At 41.0% G+C, this 20,341-nt stretch overlaps 1 protein-coding gene across 2 annotated transcripts; it reads right to left on the reverse strand.

Annotated features, from left to right (window-relative positions):
• Nucleotides 1-650: 650 nt before the first annotated feature.
• On the reverse strand, nt 651-18,734 carry LOC110536956 (lysine-specific demethylase RAD23B). Of its 2 annotated transcripts, none has more exons than XM_021622638.3 (10): nt 18,129-18,734; nt 17,313-17,394; nt 14,031-14,110; nt 7,686-7,864; nt 7,063-7,118; nt 6,673-6,800; nt 4,876-4,996; nt 2,940-3,067; nt 1,806-1,994; nt 651-1,514 (listed from the first exon to the last, which is right to left on the reverse strand). In XM_021622638.3, the coding sequence occupies exons 1-10, from the start codon at nt 18,192-18,194 to the stop codon at nt 1,401-1,403; spliced, it is 1,143 nt and encodes a 380-aa protein (XP_021478313.3). In that variant the 5' UTR covers nt 18,195-18,734; the 3' UTR covers nt 651-1,400. The 2 variants fall into 2 exon arrangements, with proteins under 2 accessions (XP_021478313.3, XP_090047866.1); XM_090191740.1 differs by having other exon boundaries at nt 6,601-6,800; nt 18,129-18,527.
• Nucleotides 18,735-20,341: the final 1,607 nt, after the last annotated feature.

Consider the following 20,341-nt stretch of genomic DNA (forward strand, 5'->3'; position numbering starts at 1 on the left):
AATTAAAGTAAATCAGAGCCAGCTTGCGTTATAGTGGTGAATTTTGATGTCAGACAGTTACAACAAATGTTGACTTGAAAATAACATTTACATTCGGTTTCTGAGTGGAAACAGAGAAGGCTCATTTAAGGGTCATAAATCACAAAATATCAAACCCTTGAAAAGAATAAAACACTAGATATTTAATTGCCAAAGTTCGTTATAGAAATGTCAATAAGCAACAGATGCACGATGTCGAACTTCACTTTCAAACGGAACACATCTCACAGTACAATAATGTACCAAGCGTAGTTAAGTCAGTCAAAAATGTATTTCATTGAGTGTCAAGTGACATATAACATGTGGAAAGCCGGTTCTCACACAGACGCACACCTAGTGGTCTGGATCGAGCATTTCAATGTATGTTGGTCAATACTGCCCCCTGCTGGTCTATGTAGAACAGTCTGCTCGGGGAGGGAGGATTGTTTACATGTGATCGAGTATGGTCGTATGGCTTCCTCTCATGTAGAAGACTATGGTGGTACAGAACCTGACCAAAATGCATTTTTAAATAAGAACAATATCCTATTCCTAGTCTTGAGTATTATTCATGGGGTTAACTGTTAAGTCAATAGGATGTTTTTACCCCCACCAACACAAATTGGGCATTATTCAAGTTGAAAAGTTTTATTTTTGTAAAAATGACAGTAAATCAAGTTGATAGTAACTGTAAACACTAGGCTACTATAAGCAAGGGAAACCATATACATGCCTCGGATGACAAAGAACTAGGTTAAACTTATTTTTTCAGGTTGCATGAAAATATATCAGTACTTCCCATATTTGTACAGTTGCCTTGGCAACTCATTTTAGATGTTGTATCACACTTCTCTAGAAGTTCATGTCGGAAGTTTAATACAAGTTTAAAAACTTTCACTGTAATTTCAAATTGCAATTTATTTTATTATGTACTGGGATCCCTATACTGGTAAATTGAGACACAGAAAAAAAGCAAGAACAATTATGTATAGGAATGAATATACCATAAACTTCCCAATCACATACAATCTCCTCTTTTATAACATTGGGAAACAACATTCTGCGATTAACCCTTTAAACCAGTATTTATTTCCTTGTGAGAAACAATCATGTTGGTCTTTGGCTGAATGAAATAAAAACAGGTACACTGGTGATCTGATGAACTAAGTAGCTGTTACTCAATTCAACCATTAAGGTGATTAGAAAAAGCTTTTATTTCTCACAAAAAACTATGATCCACTGTTACCAAGAAGATGTATCATGTATTTGTAGGAAAATTCAGGAAACCGTGAAGACCCATGTTTTTATGCTTTTATGAGATATTGATCAATCAAAAAAGTAGAGGGGAAAAAAGGATCAAAATTACTATCATGGCTTCCTTTCTAGTCGTCGTCAAAGTTCTGTTGTAAAAGGAAGTTAGCAGCCAAGTTCTCGTTCTTCTCACAGGCAAAGTAGGCCTGTATAACAAGTCCTTCTGGGAATCCTAGGGCTTTTAGCTGAAGAGGAAACAGACAAAGTCAACATGGAAATTCAATTAACAAAGATCAGAAATTACAGGATTTGCATGACTTGTTCAGATAGATATCTATGTAATGGAGTCATTCATCTTCAGTTGAAAACAACGCAGTCAGAAATCAACACTTGGCTTTTTGTTATTAGGTTTATTTGACATGGAGAATGCAGATTAACTGACATTTCTGTAAATGTTCCAGATTTAGCGAACTAGCTAATTTTCAACTGTAGCCACATATCAACAGCCATCATGACCTGTGAGATTCCTTCCTTACCCGCTCAATGGCCTCCTTCTCCTGGGGTGTGACCTGGATGTAGTTCATGCCACTTCCAGCCTCCCCACCAACCCCCACTCCACCACCACCACCACCACCTCCTCCTCCTCCTCCTCCTCCTCCCTGTCCCCCCTCCTGGGCTGGCTCATTCAGCATCTGGATAAACTGCTCTTGGTGGCTGCTGATTTGCTGGGAGGGAAACAAACAAGACATGGTCGTGTTCATTAGGGCACACTGTAGCAAAACATTTCCAACGGAAAACAACAGCCATTTCTTAAAGGGATACTTCCGGATTTTCACAATGAGGCCCTTTATGTACTTTATTTTTTAAATGTAACCTTTATTTAACTACCCAAGTCAGTTAAGAACAAATTCGTATTTACAATGACCGGCCTAGAGTCAGATGAACTTGTGGATATCATTTTTATGCATCTGTGTCCAGAATGAAGGAAGTTAGTGTCGCGAGGTAATGCTAACTAGCACTAGTACAATGACTGGAAGTCCATGGGTATCTACTAGCATGCTAGTAGATGCCCTGGTCAAAAGTAGTGCACTGTAAAAGGGATTAGGGTGCAATTTGGGACATACAACTGTGTTTTAGACAAGTCTCCCAGTGGGGGTCTGCTGCGATGCCTTCAGGCTCTGATCTCATCACTATGTAGGCCTGAAGAGATGAAGGATACAGAGGGGAATTGATTTGGCAGACAAAACTATCTGGAATTCAGCATTCAACTAGTCTCCCTACTGCTCATTTTAACCAGTTCAACTACAAGATCGTGGAATAATAGTCTGGATCATCAATTCAGGAGTATATCGTAAATAGCAGTGTGTGTGTTGTGTCTTTGGTGGCGGTAAGAGTGGCGCAGCGGTCTAAGGCACTATATCTCAGTGCTAGAGGCGTCACTACAGACCCTGGTTCTGTATCACAACCGGCCGTGATTGGGAGTCCCATAGGGCGGCGCACAATTGGCCCAGCGTCGTCCGGCTTAGGGGACGGTTTGGCCGGGGGTAGGCCGTCATTGTAAATAAGAATTTGTTCTTAACCGACTTGCCTAGTTAAAGGTTAAATAAACACAAAAATAATAATAATAATAATAATAATAATGAAAAGAGCAGTGTGCGAGTCATCCATACTTGCAGAAGCTGGGGGTTCTCCCTCCCTATCTGCTGTAGTAAGGCAGGGAGCAGAGAGGGGTTCTGCTGGATGATCCGTCTCATCTGGAGGAACTGAGGCTGGTTAACCAGGAACCCCAGAGGATTGGCTGGATACACAGAGGGGAGAAGAGGTGTTCTGTTTCCACAGTTCAACATTACATGTCCACACAGGTCCTTGTACTATACTGATAAATGTAAAACGCAACAACTTCAAATATTTTACTGAGTTACAGTTCATAAGGAAATCAGTCAATTTAAATAAATTCATTAGGTCCTAATCTATGGATTTCACATGACTGGATCAGAAAACCGGTATCTGGTGGGACCCTCATTTGCCTCTCCTTTAGAGTTGATCAGGCTGTGGAATGTTGTCCCACTCCTCTTCAATGGCTGTGTGAAGTTGAACATTGGTGGAACTGAAACACACTGTCGTACACGTCAATCCAGAGCATCCCAAACATGGCGTCTGGCGAGAATGTACGCCATGGAACTGAGACATTTTCAGCTTCCAGGAATTGTGTACAGATCAGATCCTTGTGACATGGGGCCGTGCATATCATAACCCGACCTCCACCACGGGGAACTCTGTTTGCAACGTTGACATCAGCAAACCGCTCGCCCACACAACGCCGTCTGCCATGTACAGTTGAAACCGGGATTAATCCGTGAAGAGCACACTCCTCCAGCATGCCAGTTGAAACCGGGATTAATCCGTGAAGAGCACACTCCTCCAGCATGCCAGTTGAAACCGGGATTAATCCGTGAAGAGCACACTCCTCCAGCATGCCAGTTGAAACCGGGATTAATCCGTGAAGAGCACACTCCTCCAGCATGCCAGTTGAAACCGGGATTAATCCGTGAAGAGCACACTCCTCCAGCATGCCAGTTGAAACCGGGATTAATCCGTGAAGAGCACACTCCTCCAGCATGCCAGTTGAAAGCGGGATTAATCCGTGAAGAGCACACTCCTCCAGCATGCCAGTTGAAACCGGGATTAATCCGTGAAGAGCACACTCCTCCAGCATGCCAGTGGCGATCAAAGTTGTGTTTGCCTATTGAAGTCGCCTTACGACGCCAAACTGCAGTCAGCTCAGGACCCTAGTATGGACGACTAGCACGCAGATGAGCTTCCCTGATACAGTTTCACAGTTTGTGCAGAAATGATTTGCTTTTGCAAACCCACAGTTTCATCAGCTGTCTGGGTGGCTGGTTTCAGACGATCCCACAGGTGAAGAAGCCAGATGTGGCGGTCCTGGGCTGGCGTGGTTACACGTGGTCTGTGGTTGTGAGGCTGGTTGGATGTACTGCCACATTCTCTAACAATGGAGGCGGCTTATGGTAGAGAAGTTAACATTAAATTCTCTGGCAACAGCTTTGGTGGACATACCTGCAGTCAGCACGACAAATGCATGCTGCATCAAAACTTGAAACATCTGTGGCAATTGTGCTGTATGACAAAACATCACATTTTAGAGCGGCCTTATTGTCCCCATTACAAGGTGCACCTGTGTAACGATCATGCTGTTTAAATCAGCTTCTTGATAAAGCCACACCTGTCAGGTGGATGGATTATCTTGGCAAAATAGAAATGTTCACTGACAGGGATGTAAAACAAATTTGTACACAACATGAGAGAAACAAACTGTGTATGGAATATTTATGGGATCTTTTATTTCAGCTTATTAACCTCCAGTATGACAAACCGCTTACGGCATGGAACAATCAGTGCAACATGGAGGCCATCTCAGAATCTAGCTGATGCTGAGAATGGTCAGTCAATATGTTACCAGTTTCTTATTATTTCAGAGAAAGAAAAAAAAAGAGAATAAAAATGCATCAAATGTTTTCTTAGTGTCCACAGCATACATAAGTGTTGTTACCCAGTGTAGAGGCAGGCGCGCCCACCCACACTCACCTCCTGTTGCAACGCTGGCGGGGGTTGTCATACTGCCTGTGTTGAGAGCTGGAGTTCCTCCACCCACAGAGGGCACCACTGGGTCAGCACCCGCATGGCTCTCCTCCCCAGCTGGGATCCCCTGAAGAACACACACGACAACGTTCACTACCGCATTAGCGACCCAACGTGAGAACTGTCAGACTGTGGAGGAATCTAGCTTGCTTCATTCCAGCTCTATGTAACATGTGGATGAAAACCATCATAAAATAGAAAACCTGAAGTACTTGAAAAACAAGGGGTATTTTGTTTGTTTTACTATGGAATAACCAGTCAATATCATGTGTGACTCATTTCAGGAAACTCGGCGTATGGCGCACGACACTACTTCACAGGAGAGGTATTTGAACGTAAACATAATTATAAAAAAATATTTAAAAAATCGAAATTCGTTTTTTTGTCGTTGCAGAAATGCCTACTGGAACATGTGAACTTTCATGTGACATAATAAACTTATATGCCATCTGTAAATACTAATAAAATCGTTAAATTACGAACCTAGTTGATTTAGCCACGGAAAAAGCCAGGAACCCTCCCGCTAGCCATGATTGGCTGAGATAATGGATGGGCTGGACATGCCGAGAGATGAGTTCAGATTGGTCTGCCATGTAGCACGCTTCTGTCTATAGCATGAGCTGCTCAGTATGTGTAGATAATCCTTTCCACTGCAGCTTTTTTGAAAGATATCATGAATAGCCACAAAAGTGTTGTTTCTGATGACAGTGATGGGGAAGAAATGGCAATCACAGAAGTTGAGTTTTGAAATCAGTCAAATGCCCGGTGGAAGAGTATGATAGCTAAGGAGATGGAGATAATTCTGGCATTTTGATTGCAAATATGTGGAGGGAGTTGAAAAGAGAACACAGAAGGCTGTTGCATAAAACACCTGTCCCCGGATAACATCTTCAAACTAAGGGCATCCACGGCATCGTGACAGAGGAAGAATCGTTCATTCATACGGGTAAGATAGCTACATTTTCAGATATTATACATTTATAATTTTGTCAGAAAGTCATTATCATTCATTGCAAGTTAAAGTTAGCTAGCTTGCGTTGGCTGGCTCGCTAGCGTTACATGTATGATCTCTGAAATAATATTATTTAACATTGAACCTAGTTAGTTAGCTTTAGTTACCTGCAGATTCAAGCTTGGTGGCTAGCTATGACAATCAGTTTTTATTGCTAGTAGTATGGGTTGGAACTATTGCCCCATTCAAAACAACTGGCAAGTCGGAAATCTGACTTCAGTGCGTTCAAGACAACTGGGAACTCTTGGGCGGGGGGTGTTAAATGGGAAAAAGTCATGATTTTACCTTGTATTTTTCCAAGTTCCCAGTGGTCTGAAAGCACCATTGGGTTCATTGTTTAGCTAGCTACCTACTTGTCTAAACAAAATACTAAAATTCTCTAGATGATTACATGACCCATCCGGTTAGCCAGGTGTGTCTGTGGGTTATTACGGCCATCTATTGTATTTAATGAAGATGTGTATACGTCTAGACAATAGTTACCCATCCACTAAGCTAGATGTGGCTGGGGGTTGGTTATAGCATTTCTTTCACATGACCATTCACACTGAATAAAAAGGCGTGTCAGACTAGAGAAGGGTATGGTGTGATGGGGAGATACTGTTAGCAGGTACTCCACAGCTGTACGGGTTGCTAAAGCTTTGTGTGTGTGTGTTTACTGTAAGCAGGTACTCCACAGCTGTCTGGGTTGTTGAAGCTGTGTGTGTGTGTGTGTGTGTGTGCGCACTTACTGTAAGCAGGTACTCCACAGCTCTGTCTGGGTTATTGAAGCTGGCTCTGAGCGCTGCCACTACCTGCTCCCTCTCGTAGCCCATCAGCATCATCTCTGTCACCATGTTCTCATACGATTGGCCTGTCACTGAAGAGCAGGAAGAACAAACCAACCAGACAGCATTTTGAGCTGAGAGATTCTGTAAGCTTCAGATGACGTCATTCACTAGGATAAACATAGCCTAATAAAAACAGATTGTGAGGCAGAGCTATACCTTTCACTTCTTTATCTATATAGGGAAGACCACCAAGACACATGGCCATATACCCATCTATTACAGGACAAGGTAAAGGATAGTCAATCACATAAACACTCAATAATGTTAACTTATATCAGGAAGACCATTTACCCAGAGCAGAAGTTGCCTCCTCGAACATGTTCACATTTGTCAATAGACCAGAGGAACTGAAAGAGAAGGAGCGTGACACCGATGAGTACTGTTCAAGTAGTATATCACATGGTCTGCCCTGTACTAAAATACAACCACAAAGAGATGCATTCATCCTTCTATAAGCTCAGACACTAGCAACATGTCTACTGGCCTCGTCTTAGAAGAGAACACACACACCGCACGTCCATCTGCCGTTCGTTCAGTGTGTTTCAGGGACCACCCACCGGTGGGCGACTGCCGACATTTTTACACATGATTCTACATGTAGAATCAGTTCGCAAATGACGGCTGGCACTCTGTTCAGAGGTGCTAAGTAGTCTCAGCTGGCAAACGCTACCGGCGTGTCTGTGCCTTTGCATGAGGCTACCGTTGAGATGGACCGGTAAAAACAGCCTCCTATTAATGGCTGCCAGCTGGGCTGTGGTCTTCAGGCCGAGGTAACATCGACAGCATCCCCCAATGGCACCTTACTCCCTATGTAGTGCACTATATAGGCAACAGGGCTCTGGTCAAAAGTAGTGAACGATATAGAGAATAAGTTGTCATTTGTGACACAGCAGTGACTGCCAAACCAGACCTACCTGGTGGGGGTTGATGCTGGTGCTGAAGTGCTGCAGGGCCTCTCCTCGGCTGGTTTGGACCCCTCTGGTGGGTTATCTGAGCCTGGCGAGGCAGCAGTGGGTACAGTGGGGGCTGTAGTGCTGGAGGAGGTGGTGGCGGCAGAACCGGAAGGCTGGGCAGCTGCTGGGGCTGCTTTAGGCTATAGAGAGAAAGGGGACGCCCACAGCGCTCGGTTTTTGTTTCTTTCCAAGGCATCTTTTAAAGAACACTTATGCCTTTAAGTGATACAGTAACAATGATTTAACCAATATGGATCGTGTCATGTAAGAAGCCTGTGATCTGCTTTAGGCTACATACAGACATGGACACATTGGGAATTACTGTGAAGCAGTATTCATTTTAGGTGACTTTCACTTTGTGAGGTAGCAAAAGTTCCTTTTTTACTAAGCAAAAACACAGCAAGAAAACAAGCTTGCTAGCCTCGTAGGCTACTCATCTTGCTTAAAGTTAGATTTTTCCATCAATATAGGATCAGAGCCAAGACTCATAGATATGCAAATAAACAGCCATCTTTACCATTCAATCTTTCAAGGACACTACCTGCTGCCAACTATCAGACACTCAAACTGCGCAGAAGTGACATATTGTAGCTCAGTGTGGTAGAATATTCAATCATTGGATGAACTGTTGCTGCACCTGTATGCATGGGAAGGGGGGCCTGTAACAACGGATTCCAATCGACTCTGCACAGTGGGATGCAATCTGCATTCTGTCAGTGTGATATTGAGGTGTGTGTCAGCTAATTTTGGCACTTATTTTTTTAGATTTAGTCATTGACTAAAATATCATTAAGTCTTATTCAAATGACAAAAAGGATTGAGTCTACAGTGGCAAGAAAAAAAGTGTGTGAACCCTTTGGAAATACCTGGATTTTTGCATCAATTGGTCATAAGATTGTGATCTTCATCTAGGTCACAAGAATAGACAGTCTGCTTAAAATAATAAACAATTATACGTTTCCATGTCTTTACTGAACACATCGTGTAAACATTCACAGTGCAGGGTGGGAAAAGTATGTGAACCCTTGGATTTAATAACTGGTGGACCCTCCTTTGGCAGCAATAACCTCAACCAAACGTTTTCTGTAGTTGCAGATCAGACCTGTAGAGCTGCTGGCAAAACGCACAAAAGTGCTGTTTGAATGAATGCTTATGAGCCTGCTGCTGCCCACCACCGCTCAGTCAGACTGCTCTATCAAATCATAGACTTAATTATAACATAACACACAGAAATACGAGCCTTAGGTCATTAATATGGTCGAATCCGGAAACTATCATCTCGAAAACAAGACGTTTATTCTTTCAGTGAAATACGGAACCGTTACGTATTTTATCTAACGGGTGGCAGGCTGCATTGTACAACCTTCAATGTTATGTCATAATTACGTAAAATTCTAGCAAATTAGGCGGCCCAAACTGTTGCATATACACTGACTCTGAATGCAATTTCACCTGGTTAATATTGCCTGCTAACCTGGATTTCTTTTAGCTAAATATGCAGGTTTAAAAATATATACTTCTGTGTATTGATTTTAAGAAAGGCATTGAGCTTTATGGTTAGGTACACATTGGAGCAACGATACGCAACGCAGGACACGCTAGATAAACTAGTAATATCAACCATGTGTAGTTAACTTGTAATTTTGATTGATTGTTTTTTTATAAGATCAGTTTAAATGCTAGCTAGCAACTTACCTTGGCTTACTGCATTCGCGTAACAGGCAGGCTCCTCGTGGAGTGCAATGTAATCAGGTGGTTAGAGCGTTGGACTAAACTAAGGTTGCAAGATTGAATCCCCCGAGCTGACAAGGTAAAAATCTGTCCTTCTGCCCCTGAACGAGGCAGTTAACCCACCATTCCTAGGCTGTCATTGAAAATAAGAATGTGTTCTTAACTGACTTGCTTAGTTACAAAAATATTCAATAAAAAGGTGTAAATTATTATTATTATATTTTTTTAAATCGGTGTCCTAAAATACCGATTGTTATTTAAACTTGAAATCAGCCCAAATTTAAAAAATAAAAAAAAATTGGTCGACCTCTAGTCTTGTGAACTGCTCTCGAGATCATGCCACAGCATCTAAAATCAGGTTGAGGTCAGGACTTGGACTGGGCCACTCCAGGTGTATTTTCTTCTGTTGAAGTCATTCTGCGTTTTGGGTCGTTGTCCTGTTGCATCACTCAACTTCTGTTGAGCTTCAATTGGTGGAAAGAGTCTTACATTCTCCTGCAAAATGCCTTGATCGACAGAAAAATACATTTGAAAGTTTATGATAGCAAGATGTCCGGGCCCTGAGGCAGCCCCCAACCATGACGCTCCCATCACCATACTTTACAGTTGGGATGAGGTTTTGATGTTGTTGTGCTGTGCCTTTTTTTCTCCAAACATAGTGCTGTGTTCCTTCCAAACTCAACTGTAGTTTCATCTGTACACAGAATATTTCGCCAGTAGCGCTGTGGAACATCCAGATGCACTTTTGAAAACTTCAGATGTGCAGGAATGTATTTTTTCAGACAGTAGTGGCTTCTTCTGTGATGCCCTCCCATGAACACCATTCTTGTTTGGTGTTTTACGTATTGTAGACTCGTCAACAGAGATGTTAGCATGTCTTTAGCTTTAGCTGACACTCCAGGATTCTAGGACTGCTCTTGCAGTCATCTTTGCAGGACGGCCACTCCTAGGGAGAGTAGCAACAGCGCTGAACTTTCTACAATTATAAACCATTTGTCTTACCGCGGACTGATTAACATCAAGGCTTTTAGAGATCATTTTGTAACCCTTTCCAGCTTTATGCAAGTCAACAATTCTTAATCTTAGGTCTTCTGAGATCTCTTTTGTTCGAGGCATGGCTCACATCAGGCAATGCTTCTTGTGTTTTTTATAGGGCAAGGCAGCTCTAACCAACATCTCCAATCTCATCTCAGTGATTGTACTCCAGGTTAGCCGACTCCTGACTCCAATTAGGTTTTGGAGAAGTCATTAGCCTAGGGGTTCACATACTTTTTCCAACCTACACTGTGAATGTTTAAATTATGTAATTTTTTTGTCTATATTGAATACAATAATTTGTATTAAACTGTTTGTCTATTGTTGTGACTGATGAAGATCAGATCAAATTTTATGACCAATGTATGCAGAAATCCAGGTAATTCCAAAGGGAGAATCGGGAGAATGTCAAATGTCATGGCATCCCCATTGATTTTACGTTGGAGTCACTCAGCATAAGCACCCGACAAACCAGGGCAAAGTGTAGAATTGCAGGAAAGGTGCTTAAAAACTAAAATCCTCTCCGCACCATGCCAAAAGGTGTAGGATTGCAGGAAATGAATAAATAGGCAACAAAATGGCTACAGGGACTGAGTTGACCATTGTGTGTGGAGTCAGTATAATATTAAATACAATCTTTCTTGTGCTCTTCTATTTATCACGAGTTTTTGTTCCACCTTGCTATTTTTAGTATTACATTCATAACTGCATTTAGAGCTGGCAAGAAAGGCATTTATCTGACAAGTCTCTCTCGACACTTCTTCAAAGTATTTGCAAAGTAGTATGGGTTGCATCTCAGTCACATTGTCATCGTTATCAACGGTCCAACAGCCCAACGTTATTTACTCAATAAATTGTTTGCTATGCATTTGTTTCTGTGCCAGCAAAATGTTTGCATACAGGCTACAGGGCCACGTTCAGTTGCAAAAACAGAGCCGACGTTATTCCTTATTCAACATGTCAGACAGCCAAGTTTGTTCTACAAAGCTGAAAGTTACCAAATGTTACATCCCGCTGAACCAGGTTGTTAGCAATAGCTAGCTAATGACATAACATGACTGAACAAGGCGTAGCCTAAACAAATGGTTAACAATCCGGGCCGCAAATAGCCTTGTTTTAGAATGGCCCGCAATATGCTTTATGAATGGAAAATGCGGCATGCCAATGTCGCGGCGGTATTATGGGTCATACGTTTTGAACAGTAATGGCTAGAATCAAGCTGCTTTCTCTGAAGAAAAGAGGTAGACTTAGCTAGTACGTTGGCTACAGAACCTGGCTAAGAAATGCAGTGAGGAAAGTGTGAGGGTTGCGCAAGACTAAAAATGTAAATACTTTTCTATACTCAAGGGAAGGAAAAACAGATAGTGCCTTGAGAATGAATTCACACCTGACTTTCTCCACATTTTGTTGTGTTAAAGACAATTTAAAATGAGTTCAACGTGGACCCCCCCACTGGCCTACACACAATACCCCATAATATCCCATAAAAGTAGAATTATGTTTAGAAATGAATTAAAAATGAAAAGCTGAAATGTCGAGTCAATAAGTATTCAACCCCTTTGTTATGGCAACCCTAAAGTTCAGGAGTAAAAATGTGTTTAACAAGTCACCTAATAAGTTGCATGGACTCACTGTGTGCAATAAGTGTCTACCTCATCTCTGTAGCCCACACATACAGATAATTGTAAGGTCCCTCAGCAGTGAATTACAAACACAAAGACCAAGGAGGTTTTCCAATGCCTCCTTCCAATGGCACTTATTGGTAGATGGGGCAATATTTGTATTTTTTTAAAGCAGACATCAAATATCCTTTTGAGCATGGGGAAGATACTACACTTTGGATGGTGTATCTATACACCCAGTCACTACAAAGAGACAGGTGTCCTTCCTAACTATGTTGCCGGAGAGGAAGGAAACCACTCCGGATTTCAACATGACGCCAATTTGACTTCAAATCTAAATGCATTTGTCACATGCGCTGAATACGACAGGTGTAGACCGTAGTGAAACACTTACAGCCCTTAACCAACAATGCAGTTAAGAAAAATGTGTGAAGTAAAAATAGATAAATCAAATAAATAATTGAAGAGCAGCAGTAAAATAACAGTAGTGAGGCTATATACAGGGGGTACCGGTACAGAGTCAATGTGCAGGGGGCACAGGTTAGTCGAGGAAAGATGTACATGTAAGTAGCTATTAAAGTGACTATGCGTCGATGAACAAACAGAGTAGCAGCAGAGTAAAAGAGGGGGTGGGGGGGACAACGCAAATAGTCTGGGTAGCCATTTCATTAGCTGTTCAGGAGTCTTATGGCTTGAGGGTAGAAGCTGTTAAGCCTTTTGGACTTATATTGGTACTCCGGTACAGCTTGCCGTGCAGTGGCAGAGAGAACAGTCTGACTAGGGTGGCTGGAGTCTGACCATTTTTAGGGCCTTCCTCTGACATTGCCTGGTATAGAGGTCCTGGATGGCAGGAAGCTTGGCCCCAGGGATGTACTGGGCTGTACGCACTACCCTCTGTAGTGCCTTGTGGTCGGAGGCCGAGCAGTTGCCATACCAGGCAGTGATGCAACCAGTCAGGATGCTCTCAATGGTGCAGCTGTAGAACCTTTTGAGGATCTGAGGACCCATGCCAAATCTTTTCAGTCACCTGAGGTGCAATAGGATTTGTTGTGCCCTCTCCACAGCTGTCTTGGTGTGTTTGGACCATGATAGTTTGTTGGTGATGTGGACACCAAGGAACTTGAAGCTCTCAACCTGCTCCACTACAGCCCCGGCAATGAGAATGAAGACATGCTCGGTCTCCCTTTTCCTGCAGTCTGCAATCATCTCTTTTGTCTTCATCACTTTGAGGGAGAGGTTGTGGTGCTGGAGAATAATTCCCCTTTCAGCAGGACAATAACCAAAAACACAAGGCCAAATCTACACTGGAGTTCCTTACCAGGAAGGAAATAAAAGTTCCTGGGTGGCCGAGTTACAGTTTTGACTTAAATCTGCTTGAAAATCTATGACAAGAACTGATGTAGGCTAGACGTGTGCACCCAATGCTGAACAGAACTGAGCCTCTCTGCTGCTAATATTAATTGTGCTCGTCACTGAAAAGCGCTCAATCTCTCCAAAAACTATTGTTCAGTCCACTGAGATTTTAGTCACAGGGATAATAGTCTTGTTTCAGTCAACTGAAATTAAAAATAATTTGTTTAGTAATTTTTTCCTGGGTCTATTTAGTCAGTTATAATCTCGTCAATTGCCACTGAAAAGAAATTGATGTTTGATTAATATTTGTCACAATTTTTGTTGACTAAATGAACACGGGTGTGACAGGCCTAGGAAATCTACATCACACACACAGACACGTACGTCCAATGACATGGAAAGTTAATTAAGTCCATCTGCCAATATCAGTGGGTGCCACAGTATGTGTGTTATGGTCTGGTGTGTGTGTGAAAATGGTTTTACGATGCAAAAACAGTTCTGTGCCATCTACTCTTAAATTCTCCACCACAATAAAGGCCAGATCTCAACCCCTCTAATACCTTACCTTTGCCACCATGACAACCACAAAGTTCTTCTCATCAATCTTATAGTCCTTGATAGCAGTGTCATCATTTAGGATTTTCCCTGCAAGGAACAAACATGAAGATTAGAGGTTGACCGATTAATTAGGGACGATTTCAAGTTTTCATAACAATCGGAAGTCAGTATTTTTGTACACCGATTTGGCAGATTATTATAAAAAAAAATTTACACCTTTATTTAATCTTTATTTAACTAGGCAAGTCAGTTAAGAACACATTCGCCTTTTTCAACGGCGGCCTAGGAACGGTGGGTTAACTGCATCGTTCAGGGGAAGAACAACAGATTTTTACCTAGTCAGCTCGGGGGATTCAATCTTGAAACCTTACAGTTAACTAGTCCAACACTAACCACCTGCCTCTCATTGCACTCCACGAGGAGTCTGCCTGTTACGCGAATGCAGTAAGCCAAGGTAAGTTGCTAGCTAGCATTAAACCTATCTTATAAAAAAACAATCAATCAATCATAATCACTAGTTAAACTAGTAATATCATCAACCATGTGTAGTTATCTAGCGTGTCCTGCTAGATATAATCGATGCGGTGCGTATCGTTGCTCCAATGTGTACCTAACCATAAACATCAATGCCTTTCTTAAAATCCATACACAGAAGTATATATTTTTAAACCTACATATTTAGCTAAAAGAAATCCAGGTTAGCAGGCAATATTAACCAGGTGAAATTGTGTCACTTCTCTTGCGTTCATTGCACGCAGAGGGTGTATATGCAACAGTTCGGGCCGCCTAATTTGCCAGAATTTTACGTAATTATGACATAACATTGAAGGTTGTGCAATGTAACAGGAATATTTAGACTTATGGATGCCACCTTTAGATCAAATACGGAATGGTTCTGTATTTCACTGAAAGAATAAACGTCTTGTTTTCGAGATGATAGTTTCCGGATTTGTCCATATTAATGACCTAATGCCTTTCTGTGTGTTATTATGTTATAACTAAGTCTATGATTTGATAGAGCAGTCTGACTGAGCAGTGGTAGGCAGCAGCAGGCTCGTAAGCATTCATTCAAACAGCACTGTCGTGCGTTTTGCCAGCAGCGCTGCCGTTTATGACTTCAAGCCTATCAACTCCCGAGATTAGGCTGGTGTAACCGATGTGAAATGGCTAGCTAGTTAGCGGTGTGCAAGCTAATAGCATTTCAAACGTCACTCGCTCTGAGACTTGGAGTAGTTATTCCCCTTGCTCTACATGGGTAACACTGCTTCGAGGGAGGCTGTTGTCGTTGTGTTCCTGGTTTGAGCCCAGGTAGGAGTGAGGAGAGGGACAGAAGCTATACTGTTACACATAAGAACATCCAATAGCCAAAGGTTAATGAAATACAAATGGTATAGAGAGAAATAGTCCTATAATAACTACAACCAAAAACTTCTTACCTGGGAATATTGAAGACTCATGTTAAAAGGAACCACCAGCTTTCATATGTTCTCATGTTCTGAGCAAGGAACTTAAACGTTAGCTTTTTTACATGGCACATATTGCACTTTTACTTCTCCAACACTTTGTTTTTGCATTATTTAAACCAAATTGAACATGTTTCATTATTTATTTGAGGCTAAATTGATTTTATTGATGTATTATATTAAGTTAAATTGTTCATTCAGTATTGTTGTAATTGTCATTATTACAAATAAAAATGTAATTTATTTTATATACATATAAAAAAAATATCGTCCGATTAATCGGTATCGGCTTTTTTTGTTCCTCCAATAATCGGTATTGACGTTGAAAAATCATAATCGGTCGACCTCTAACGAAGATAGTTATCAGCCAACAATGCTTCAAGAACCCTGACAATCTATGCCAATGAAATTCACAGAAGCCTATCCCTGGGGAAAACCCTGATATCCTGTCACCTATAAGTTAAGTCATAGTGCATCTTTTAATGTTTCTTCACCACTATGCTGAAATCGCTCCACCATTTCCTAGTTACTAAGAATCTAACAGTTCGCCTAAATTCAGTTTATTTACAAAACAAGCAACTATAGTGTAGATAATCATTATACCATCTAAACCGCTGTGAAATATTTTTCATAACCAAAAATAGTATTTGAAGCTGGTGTAGAAAACCAAAAATTAAACACAAAAACTAAACTTAAGACCGGGAAGCATATAAATAATGTACATAGAACAGCTCTATCACACTTTCTTTCAATAATAATAATAACAGATCTATAACTTAAGTTGATATGTGAATTTGTTCAAGTCTCCCAAAAAGTCACATTTTGCAGCTTTAAAATGTCACATACACGGACTGAATACTATTTCTGCATTCCCACAACATAATTATACTGATCAAAAATATGAAAAACGCAACATGCAACAATTTAAATGATTATACTAAGTTACAGTTCATAAGGAAATCAGTCAATTGAAATAAATAAATTAAGCCCTAAACTATGGAATACACATGACTTGGCAGGGGCACAGCCATGGGTGGGCCTGGTAGGGCATAGGCTAACCTACTAAACCAAAATTATTTTTTCCCCACAAAGGGTTTTATTACAAACAGAAATCCTCCTCAGTTTCATCAACTGTCTGTGTGGCTGGTCTCAGACGATCCCGCAGGTGAAGAAGCTGGGTGTGGAGGCCCTGGGCTGTTGTGGTTACACGTGGTCTGCAGATGAGGCTGGTTTGACGTACTGCCTAATTCTCTAAAATGACGTTGGAGGCGGCTTATGGCAGAGAAATTAACATCTCTGGCAACATTCCTGCAGTCAGCATGCCAATTGCACACACCCTCAAAACTTGAGACATCTATGGCATTGTGTTTTGTGACAACTGCACATTTTAGAGTGGCCTTTTTATTGTCCCCAGCACAACGTGCACCTGTGTAATGATCATGCTGTTTAATCAGCTTCTTGATATTCCCCAGTGTCTGCTGGATAGATTATCTTGGCAAAGTAGAAATGCTCACTAACAGGGTTGTGCACAACATTGTTGATAAATAAGCTTTTTGTGCATATGGAACATTTCTGGGATCTTTTGTTTCAGCTCATGAAACATGGTACTAACATTTTACATGTTGTGTTTATATTTTTGTTCAGTATACATGAAAACATTGAGATGACAACCTGTGTACTGACATACTTATGCAGCTCTCTTATCAGTGCGGCGCAAGGCAAGCCAACAGGAGACATGTAATTATATTATGACAGCACAAAGATTTATCAAAGTCCTTATACTGCCAAACGAAATGTAGAGTAGGGTAATAAAATACAAACTGTACCTGCATATATCAATTTCTGCCCTGCAACCGGAAAACCATCGTTTCCCTTCTCATTCTCAATTCTTTCCTTTAAGGTTTTTACCTGTAAAGAAAAAGAGTAGACAAAGTATAAAGGGATCGAAGTCCATTGTGAGAAATATATGTTGTCAAACCTAGAGCTGTCGTTAGATAGCTAGCTATATGGATCAATGATCTGAACCATTAAAATGTTCCAAATAGGTAACAAACTATTCAACTGCTTCATAATTAGCTAGCTACCGAGCTACGTGTGACTAACGTTAACAAATTAACGTTAGCTAGCTATAATAGATAACTAATATTACTTAACAGTAGTTAGCTAGCGAACGTTTGCTAGCTAACTAGCTATAAAACAAACCCAAAAGTTGCCGTTTTGAATAAATATCTATTGTAAACATAAATTGCAACTATGCATGACAAAGGTGATTTAACTAGACAGCGTTGGCTAAATGAGCTCGCTAGTTGAGATTGATAAAGTTCAGCTAATTAGGTAGCTAACGTTACTAGCTAAAGCTAGCATAAATCAGCCAACGTTAGTTACTATTTCCTCAAGTTTCAGATCTGTTTTTGCATCATAAAATCGCAATAAGTGTATATGAAGCAATTTACTACTTTACGTTAAAGACTATTACTAATTCACTACTTGAATGGGGACTTGAACATGTTTAAATTGCTTCGCTACCTACATTAGTTATCCATGTCAAACTAGCTAGAATGTGTGCTAGCTAACGTTAGCCAACGGTAACTTAGCCGAAGCCACCCACCCCCTTCAACAAATGCATGGTGGTTTCAACTCACCGTCTCCTCTTCGTCTATGTCGATTTTAAATGTCTGCTGCTGGAGGGTTTTCAAAGTGATCTGCATTTTCGCGATGAGCAATTTAGCTTAGGTTTCTTTACTTATTTCACCACGTACTCTTTCCGAGGGTGTAGGTCGATTCGTTACTATTCCCGCTAGCTCATCACAACCTGTCCGGCGCCATTACGCTTTTGGCTTTTCAGTGCATAAACAAACCTGACTTTGCACAAAAAGACGAGTAGGCATGTGCAACTGGTGACGCGAGGGCGACATTGCAAGAAACATGGGAAATTGAGTATTCATTTGAATTAATCCGTCCATTCATTAATTCATACATGCATTCATTGTTAGCAGCGCATCACAGATATAAAAAAAAATAATTAAATAAAAACTTGTTTTGAGTGCATCATCATCAACACCAGCATCATCTGCGCATCCATGATCATGCCGGATCGAGGGAATACTTTTTTTGTTTCCTCGCGACTAAAGATTTGAAGCTAAATTAACGCACTCGGGTTTAATTTTCTCTCAAGTTAAATAGTTACCCACTCACTAGCTTTTAGGCAGGTGTGTGTCTTTAACAACATTAGCGTCAGCAACAATAGTGGAATCGGCGGTTCGCCTTCAAAATAAATCACCCATTGAAACATGCAAAAGGATAAACATTGTGAAAACATGCCACAATTGGACTAGATAATGATAAACAAGGTTGGAATGTTATATAAATTCAACAAAGAAACAATTATGAATCAAATTGACCCCCAAAAAGTACAAATATGTTGAAAATGCAATGTGGATGCATTTAAATTCAGAATTGCATTGGGCGCATGCTTACACGCGCTGTACAGCCTAACCTATGGATTGAGCATCCATGAAATGTGGTATAAACCTACACAGTGACACCCACAGAACACAACAATACGGAATACGCATTTAGATCTTCTTGTAATTGAATGACTGTTTCATTTGCCAATTTGAGCAGATGGTGCTAACAAACTACAGTGTATATCCTTCCTGTATTTCCTGCACCTTCTGCTTAGTAGTTTACTTTCGAGCACTGTTGCGTTTTGGCCTCATGCGATTTTTTTAGTTGTTGGACTATTTAGCTAACCATCCTAGAAAATTTTGTTTAGTTAACCTTTATTTAACTATGCAAGTCAGTTAAGAACACATTCTTATTTACAATTTACAAAAATCTCAATAAATTAGGTGTTGTTTTTGGTGTAACAGTAACGTGATAGTATGCTATTATATGTGTTTCTCTTATGCAGAATACTACTGAATCATTATGTGATCTTCCAAGACATTGATTCAGCTTTGATTTTAACTTTACTAAACGAGCACCACTGTCAGAAGTGGCGAAGTGACGCTCCGGTGCGCTCTGGCAGCACTACAGTATACCTACCCCCTGCAGTTCGCTGCACAGAACGAGCTCATTTAAGCGCACCAGCCACACCTAGTCTATTATTTTCCCTCGTGCAAACTTTGGTGATGCAAAAACGAGAGACCACAAGTGTGGCTGGTTTATGACAATATGGGAATATGTGGCACAGGAAACATTCTGGTTGGTCTCGGGGACTTCTTAAACGGTATTGAGTGAAGAAGCGGCAAATGTGTTGAATGAGCAACTAATGAGCATTGAGACTGGAGAGCCTGACAAGTTTGATTAAATTATCTTATATCTTTCAGTCTAATTCGGCTATTTAGTTACTTTTGCTCTTCAGCAGAAGCACGCATTTTGTGAGTAGTCAGGACTAACTGTCCTCTTCAAGGTTAGCTGGAATTTAGCCTGAAAGGATTTCAAAAATGTGATTGGTTGACTATAGGCCTCTGACATTGGCCTACTTCTCGTCTTGCGCTCCGCTAATATTAGATCTCAACAATAATTGGACAAGTGTTAATCATCAGTACCACATCCGTATATGCTATATATATTTTCCTACCAGCAACATTAATGCAAGAGACAGGTTGGAATGTCTGACTGAAATACGGGACAATTTACCTTTTGTTCTACATTTGTGGTGTATGAATTTGTTGATAAAATGCGGGACATTGTTTGGTTGCGGGACGTGGAATAAAGGGCCAAAATGGAGGACTGTCCCGCACAATCCGCGTCACCCTACTGTGGGTCTCAACAAGTAGGTTGATACCCCAATTTCATTGGTGCACAATCTATATGTCAGTCTGTACAGTGCAAAATTAATGTTCATTAC

This window comes from Oncorhynchus mykiss, chromosome 12 (genome assembly GCF_057628025.1).
Source record: "Oncorhynchus mykiss isolate SJ-2025 chromosome 12, ASM5762802v1, whole genome shotgun sequence".
Taxonomy (NCBI): domain Eukaryota; kingdom Metazoa; phylum Chordata; class Actinopteri; order Salmoniformes; family Salmonidae; genus Oncorhynchus; species Oncorhynchus mykiss.